Source organism: Leguminivora glycinivorella, chromosome Z (assembly GCF_023078275.1).
Source record: "Leguminivora glycinivorella isolate SPB_JAAS2020 chromosome Z, LegGlyc_1.1, whole genome shotgun sequence".
Taxonomy (NCBI): domain Eukaryota; kingdom Metazoa; phylum Arthropoda; class Insecta; order Lepidoptera; family Tortricidae; genus Leguminivora; species Leguminivora glycinivorella.
The window spans coordinates 11,917,961-11,926,937 of NC_062998.1; the positions used below are offsets into that span (position 1 = coordinate 11,917,961).

The window sequence follows — 8,977 nt, forward strand, 5'->3', positions numbered from 1 at the left end:
GCGCTTATAACAATTTTAATTAAAACTCAAATAATAGGTAATAACTGGAATCTGCAAGGTGATCATCATTACACGTAATGGAAGTACAAATTTACAATAGCTTTTTTGTAAACATTATAGTACCTAAATATTCCGAGTAAGGGCCCATTTAGACGGTACGAGAACTCGCATACGAGTTTTATTACATTGCGGTATTAGTTGGTTGTGCAAAATTGTATGTAACCTAAACAGCCCGCAATGTAATTAAAGTCGCATGGGAGTTCGCACGCCGTCTAAATCAGGCCTAAGGCTTAGGCAGTCTGCAATTCTACTTCGTCTTCTTTTAATCGTCTATAATGCTATGTCGACAGCATACAACCTTCCTCTCCTTCTAACTCATGCCTGTTGTTATATAGTCAAGTATCGCTTAACTTCGAACTTGGGTAAATCCATTCTGCTATAAGGTTTATTATCTTTCAAATCATATTATACTTTTTTTTTAATCAACCTTAAAGAATGGATTTACCAAAGTTTGAAGTTAAGCGACACTTTCTTATCTTGTCTACATTATTCCTATATGATCCACAAATCTAACTCGTCACTATATTTTGTTTAAGTCTTCTGTAGTAGGTACAACACTGAGGCGATATAGGAATACTTAGTAGTGATTTGCGACTAGTTACCATGGATCATACTAGGGATGTGTACGAGTTGGGAAGGATACCAGGTATGTCGCAAAAATAGGACAGTAGACCATAATTATGACAATATAGACTAAATAGAATTGTGGACAGGGGCGGAGAACCTAAGCTAAGTGGGCATACAAGGCAAGATTTGAAATCTGATGGTTATTACAATAGTGTTCACAGTATTACAATGGTGGTCCCATACTGGCCTGTCATATAACGTTATTATAGTATTGTGTGGCAGAGATTCCATAGCTCTCATATCAATGTAATATAAACAGCCAGTTAGTGACCACCATAATACATAATGAAATATGTCGCACACATGCGTTGTGATAAATGTTGTTATAATTGTAGATTACACTGCGCATGATTCAAAGACCTCATATCATACATAACTACATTACGGAGGTAACTGTTCCATCGCATAACATTATGCAAGTCACCCCCATTGTTTAATTCCTAATTCCGTTATTAATTTCTTATCAGTATTAAAATGTGATCATAATATATTCACAACTGAAATCATATTAATTTATTAGCATAATCGTAGTTCGTGCATAGAATTCTTAATAACATGTATATGTAGTAACAGAATAAGTTTTAGGGAGCAGCAACTCCACACTATGTATTTAAATTTTATACTATTATGACATTGATATTATCTTTTAAACATATAATATCGACATGAATTATTTCTGATAATTTTAAAATGGAGATTGTTCTATTTAATATTATCTTGTAAACATATAATATCGACATGAATTATTTCTGATAATTTTAAAATGGAGATTGTTCTATTTAATATAATATAGACATGAATTATTTCTGATAATTTTAAAATGGAGATTGTTCTATTTAATATTATCTTGTAAACATATAATATCGACATGAATTATTTCTGATAATTTTAAAATGGAGATTGTTCTATTTAATATTATCTTGTAAACATATAATATCGACATGAATTATTTCTGATAATTTTAAAATGGAGATTGTTCTATTTAATATTATCTTGTAAACATATAATATCGACATGAATTATTTCTGATAATTTTAAAATGGAGATTGTTCTATAGAATTGATAAACATTCTGTAGTTCACTTTAAGTTATGGTATTAATGAAATTACAGATATTATATTATTATATATGTACTGTGATACTCCATAAAAGTTAAAATAGTGTTAATCTAGTTTTAAATTTAATACTATTTATAATAATCACATTTAAAATTCTTTAAAATATAACAGTTACAACAATAAGTCTATCTATATCGTTCATCTTAATGTTTTTAAATTATCCAATATAATATGATTTGGTATTACATGAATTGAAACATTTTATCTAAGGACAGAGGTGTTTATAGTATATAGAAGTGCCACAGTTCAAGTAATCAGTGAAAAGTTATCAATGTCAAACTCCTGGTCTCAGGTCTCCAAGTCGTAGTAGTTGTCATCTATGGGGAACTCGGGCTCATCCTCCTTCTTTATCTCCGGCTTCTCATCAAAGTTGTCAGTGAAGTGGGACTTAATGTGGGCCACTAAGTCTGCTTTCTTCTCAAAAGTGAGCCCACATTCAATACAAGGCAAGTTCACAACCAGGCATTCATGAGTCTCCTCGTGTTCATTAAGTTTGTCTTTCCTGTTGAATTTCTTATCACATTGACTGCATGAGAAAGGCTTCATTCCAGAGTGAAGGGTCACATGCCGATCTAGATCTTTCTTGCGAGAAAATTTCTTAAAGCATATTTTGCACTGGAAACCTCTGTTTCCAATGTGCGCTATTGAAACATGAGTCTTATATGCATCTAATGAGGATAGCTTTTTTGGACATTGATGACATTTTATATTTTTCGGCCTGTTCTTATTAGATACTGGTTTTAGTTTTGGAGGGGATGTAGTTAGTTTTCCTGAAGTAGAAGAGGTTTTATGTATTTGGTTAATAAAACTACTAACACCAGAAATGTGGTCTGGTACTCGAGGAAGATCATAGTCGGCACCTTGGTGGGTGGGAGAGGTCAATAAGTTACTGTAAGGGTTGACATTGACCACCATGTCCTGTGTCTCCTGCTCATTATCTATTTCTTGTTCTTGGTTGGGACTGGCTGGTCCATGCCTTACTTCATGTTTGATTAGTTTATCTCTTCTACCAAATGTCAAAGGGCACTTTCGGCATGCATATGGTTTCATACCAGAGTGGACTAGGACATGGCGCTGTAAGTCGTTGTGGCACACAAAGCTTCTCGGACATAAAGGGCAAACATGTGGCTTATGGCCCGCATGTATCCTGAGATGCTTGCTTAAATTGGTGTTACGAGAAAAGCTTTTCAGACAGTATTGGCATTGAAATGGCCTGATTCCAGTATGAACTATTGCATGCTTCCTTAAATCTGATCTGCGGCTAAATGCCTTGTCACACTCCGGGCAGTTATAAGGCTTGTCATTGCCATGTACTTGCTTGATATGCTGGACAAACTGTGTTCGCTCAGGGAATACCAAGCTGCATTCTATACATTTATATGGTAGGTTAGGATCATGGCAAGTAACCTCGTGTTCTTTACACTTATCTTGAGTAATGAAGGCTTGATCACAATACTGGCACATGGCAACATTATTGAAGAATGACTCTGGCATATGGTCTCCATCTGGGGTGTTGTTATGTTCAGTGGTATCAGCGTCGGGTTGGTCTGCATTATCAGACTCCTCTGAGGAATCATAGTCTAGGCTGGGATCTACTACCATAACTACACTGTCTTCTACAATGTAATCTTGTTTGCTTACCTCTTGCGTGGAGGTGTAGAAATTGGACATCTCTGAGGAATTAGAATTTTCTTGTTCATTTACTCTATTTGTGATCTGTCTCAGTCTTGTTTCATTCTGGATACATTGAAGGCGAAATTTGGAACATTTATCTACTTTAAACAAGCATTTGTAGCAGATTCTTCCAGGAAGGCCATCATTAGGGTCCATCTATAAACAAAGATAAAAATATTGATATGCATATAGATTTCTGTCAAGTACAGTTATTTAAGTACAACTATTTGATTTATACCAACCTGAAGTTCCGCAAATTCGGCGATTTTCGAGGTTAGTGCCGAATTGGTTTCATCATCAGGCGCGGCTCCAAAAATCGAAACCATCAGAGAGCTCTTGTTCAAACACAAGCGACATAGCGTGTGGAAATTTGCTATTATATAGGAATCTTCCATTTTCAAGTCCGTAGAAATTACTTTGAACGATACGAATCCAAACCGAACACTCGAACGAATCACAGTCAGACAAAGAAAATATCGATTAGAAACAAATATAGACACTGAGTTGAAATAATAACAGGGTTCTGCGGCTAGGGCTCGCGATCACTACTACGCAACCGTTCGATGCGAAGGGGCAACTAGGGCGATGCCCGCCCGTCAGGGCTGCGCCAGCGGATGTCGAGCGGCGCCTCGCCTGTCACCCTCCACGCGATGTTCGCAGTGCTGCATAATATCCCTCACTAGTACCTTAAGTTTGTGCTCATCATGAAGTTTTAAATTACAACCTGAATAATAATTACACGAAATCGTTTTTTCAGCAAGTAAAAATTCAAATTTGAATGTGTTTGAATCTATCTAGGAAGGTGCAAAAACGCGCTACTTTCGCAGAAAAATGACATGAATTCCTTACAAATGAGTTTTCGTTACGCAGTCGACTTATTGAACAGCACATCAGGTAACTTTTCTATTGGACGTATGTAAATTGTGAAGTGTTGTGTCACAATATTAGCCAATGCGAATATAGCTTTTGTTTCCAACAAAGCGACCTGAGGAGTGGAACACTATTTAAGGACTCTACAGACACGTATGAACCAATACAATGTAAAGGGCTAAACTTACTGGCGTACCGCGTGACGTGACAGTCTTAGAGTGTAGTCTTCTTTATGTGTACCTTATAAAATATCGCACCGTACATACGCGTGAGAGCGAGAAAAGAATAACTCTTACCACGACAAGGTCGTCCATATACTATTCTGTCAGTCAAAGAGCATTGAATCACTACTCTCAGTGGGAGCGAGAAAGAGTTATTCTTTTCTCGCTCTCACGCGTATGTACGGTGCGATATTTTATAAGGTACACATAAAGAAGACCACACTCTAAGACTGTCACGCGGGATGTATATCTAGATTCCTAAAGTTTTTTCTTCGATTTTTAGATCGCCTAATATTTTTTGGCATAATGATCATTTGGCCTAATTTAAATGTTCTAATATTGTTTCGCCTAACGCCGTTAAAACCCACTTTTTTAGAAGCGATTCGGATTTGTGTGAGGTCACGGTTCTAACCTAACCTAAACCTACCTTTCTAACAGCGAATCGGTTCTGGGTAATGTCATTTTTGGGGCAAAATTTAAATTATGCCAAATGATCGTTAGGCCAAAAGAGCGTTAGGCATTTCATAATTCGGCCAAATGAGTTAGGCCAAGTGATTTTCGAACAAACGTCATTAGGAATGTAGAGGTAGTCCCGGTACGGTCATGTGTTATGTTATAGCACAGAATATATAAAAGTACAAGTACAGAAGGCTCACTCTCAACAACCTGTCACCGGACTGCATGCGACATTGAGTTCTATTGCGCAGCGTGAAGGTTGTCAAACTTTATGGGCCGCGAACTCGCGGCCGTTTAAATGTACGGAAGAAACGTGGAGTAAGCCGCCCCTGGTTATAGCACCAAAGAATATAATAGGGAGCTCACTTGCAGTTGCAGGATAGTACCTCTGTGGATGACCTTGGTACGGTGCGGACCACCGCACTGTATCTACCAGGGTTAGCACTTAGCTAAAAAATACGCTCGCTCTCGCTTAGGTACATACGTGAAGAGTTGGTGAAAAGCAAGTGAAGAGTATGAAGATAGTTTGAAGGTTGAGGTGCGGTCGAGTGTTAGCTACTTAATAATATATAAATATATTCACGCCTATACTTTCAAAAGAGCAAAGCTCATGAAAGTTATAGTGCCACTTTTATGAATGCCGTGCACTCGTACTGATTCGTCCAGATTCCTATATTCCTCAGGTGGTGTCCACTATACTCGCCAAATCGAATCGCAATTATTCTCCTTTTATACATTACTATGAAACTGCGTCCATTGGCGACGTGTACCGTTTATACACCGTGTTTCCGGTATCACTCAAAACCTCAGACACCCCAACTGATTTTTATTTTTTTAAACGTATCTAAGAATGTTCATTTTTTAATCTGATGATTATTATTTTTTCAAATTGAATTTTTAATTTTCTGTGCAGCTCTACTCGGCTTTTAACTCTACCCTCAAGAAAATAATTGCTAGCTACCATCACAAACCTTCAAACTGTTTAATTATGTACGTTACTGCAACGACATAAGGTTTACCAATAGACAGCTATGTCACTGTAAAACACATTAACCTGTGTCACAGTAAACTTCAAATTGGACAGGTGACGCCACGGAAGTATAACTAAAGGGTGACGCAGTAAGCAAATTTAAACCTAACATTCAAAATGACAAGGTTGTAATTAGGTAAGAGTTCAATTTGTTATGATTTATGATAATCTATAAAATTAAACTGACGCACAACGTCTATCTCGTAGAAGAAAAAATAATCGTCCAAGTAACCAGCCAGTATTAATACCCCTAAATACTGAAAAAGGTATACAACCTCCGACAATATGATATGCACAATGTTGTATTACGAATTTGTAGAATGGGCACATAAACAATAAGGTCAATAAGTAATAATACAAATTAAAACAAAAAAAATTGGTTGTCTGTAAAGTCGGTTTACGGACGGTAGTTTAACGTGATAACGTCAAACATTACAGTAGTATAGACAGGGGCGGTCAGAGTATAGCAAAAGGGGCCCGATTCTGGGACTTTTTTCACGTTTTTTTATTTATTTATTAAAAATACACAAAAGTTAACAGTATTTCACCAAAGCACTTATGTGGTAATATAATTACGTACATGTTAAATTGACATAAATAAAAGCAAACACACTTAAAAGTTAAACTATGGTTATTACATTAATCACCTAAGGAGTGTAGAGTCTATGAACCTTAAGAGTTTTCTGTAAAACACACCAACACTATCAGCAAATATGTCAATATCGTCTGTCTCCAACATGATGCGGTTAAGAGCAGCTCGGGCTCGAGCGGTGCGCCGGCCGCCGCGAACAGGCGCCGCCGCCGCCGCGCCGGCACCGCGCCCGGCATGCCAACCACCACATTCGCTCTTGGCACTTGCAGCCCCATTCTCTCAAGCCCGTGCTAGAGTGCTAGAGTAGATGACGCATCCGTATGCGTCATCTACTCTATGGTGAAACAGTTGGCGGTAATGCATTTAAGGAGAAAACTTATCATTCATTAAAGAAAATTGCAGAAAGGAGCAACTTTCGTGACCGATTGCGCGAAAACTATAATATGAGATATTTGTGTAAATTCACTTCGTTCCTACACGCTTTTTCTGCGGTTTTGTCAGAAATCGAGAAAAAGTTTCAGAGGGGGAGGGTTGATGAAAAATAACTTCGGCCTATAATCTACATATCCCAATTTAAAAAAAAATCTTCCATTAATTATGCCAAAATTTTCATACATCACTTTCCAGGAGCAACGTCTGGTTTCTAGAGTTTGAAGACCAACCATTCCTGTTAAGAATAGAGATGGATACATATATGGGTAATATCCGTACAGTCGTTTGTAAATGTGCCTACAGAACTTCCTCTGCACTCTTTCTAGCATAGTGTTTTGTTCTTATTAGAACGAAAGAAACAGTTGAGTATTATTGAAGATTTTTGATTATCAGCTCGGCTTCATGGCTTTACGAACCTTAGCTCGGACCATCGAATATGAAACTTATAAACTTCTTTATACACAAGGGTATAAAGAAGTTTATAACCAGGTGCTCCATGACACCATTGCACCAATCTGTCGCCAGCACCGCTACACTTCAACGGCCAAGTCACACAACATCCATACTAATATTATAAATGGGAAAGTGTGTGTGTCTGTTTGTTTGTCCATCTTTCACGGCAAAACGGAGCGACGTATTGACGTGATTTTTTAAGTGGAGATAGTTGAAGGGATGGAAAGTGACATAGGCTACTTTTTGTCTCTTTTATATCCCCCACTTCCTTAGAATGGAGGATGGAAGTTTGTGGAGAGATTTTCGAATTTAACGCGAGCGAAGCCGCGGGCAAAGGCTAGTTAACTATAATAATAAAGAAATCGCAGTAAGGAACTTTATGTAGATTTCATTACTTTTTAGAGATAAACAGGCAGCTCCATCGAGACGGCTATTTTTTACAGAATGTTTTTGGTGGGATATACATAGGCATATTAGGTATATAACACTACCAAGGTATCTATTGTCTTAGTCCGTTTTCACATTATCCGATCCGATATCGGATGTCGGAAGGATTTAAATGGAAAAAATCCAAGATAGTGCCTGTAATGTATGGGGTATCAGTCCTACATCCGATATCGGATCGGATAATGTGAAAACGCATTTAGTCTCATTAATTATGTTATGTTATGTCAGAGTTTCACTAATTATTTCCTTTTATTCATTTATTATCTCAGTTTAGGTTTATACGAGTACCAAACGAGTATTAGTATACGAGTAGAAAATATATTACCAAAACAATACAAACTATCATTAATTTATTATAAAAACGTAATCCAAAGTGCCACACCTGGCGGCCTAACTATCCGCGTTGTGTCCAAGATGAAGCCTGACCGACGAAGCTAGCAAGTTTCTCTACATGTTAGCTGAAATACTGTCAAACCATTCACTGTGATTACTCAGATTATTATAAGCAAAATGATCTTCGAATGAACTTTCTGGACAATTGAGACGCAGTCGAAACCAGTTCGCCCCTTCAGCCGTGTCCCGTTGAAAATCGGAAAGATTCTTTTCCTTAGCACATTTAATGTTTACAAATTGGATTCGCCTTCTGTCATCTAAACTGGTAATTTTATGTATGAGGTCATTGGTCATACAATTATTAATTTATACAGTTATTAATTCTGTATCTCTACTCGCATTGCTGCTGCGATTCTAAAATATTTAATATCCATATTATGAATATTCAATAAATCATACAATGACATTTGTGATGTGACATGGATGTCACATCTGTTGGCACAATGATTGCGTTTTGTTGAACGTATTTGAGCTCAACATATAGGTTTATTATCACTAAGTATATTATATTAATGAACAACGAAACGGATGTGACATTTTCCTAGTCCACCAACGTCATCTAGTCATTTTATTTGGCAACAATTAGACAACATGCGAACAAACT

General features: G+C 37.1%; 1 protein-coding gene across 1 annotated transcript; it reads right to left on the bottom strand.

Moving 5' to 3' along the window:
* Positions 1-1,493: 1,493 nt before the first annotated feature.
* On the bottom strand, positions 1,494-4,289 carry LOC125241535 (zinc finger protein 436-like). The gene is made up of 2 exons (XM_048150062.1): positions 3,722-4,289; positions 1,494-3,635 (listed from the first exon to the last, which is right to left on the bottom strand). The coding sequence occupies exons 1-2, from the start codon at positions 3,872-3,874 to the stop codon at positions 2,094-2,096; spliced, it is 1,695 nt and encodes a 564-aa protein (XP_048006019.1). The 5' UTR covers positions 3,875-4,289; the 3' UTR covers positions 1,494-2,093.
* Between the last annotated feature and the right edge of the window lie 4,688 nt (positions 4,290-8,977).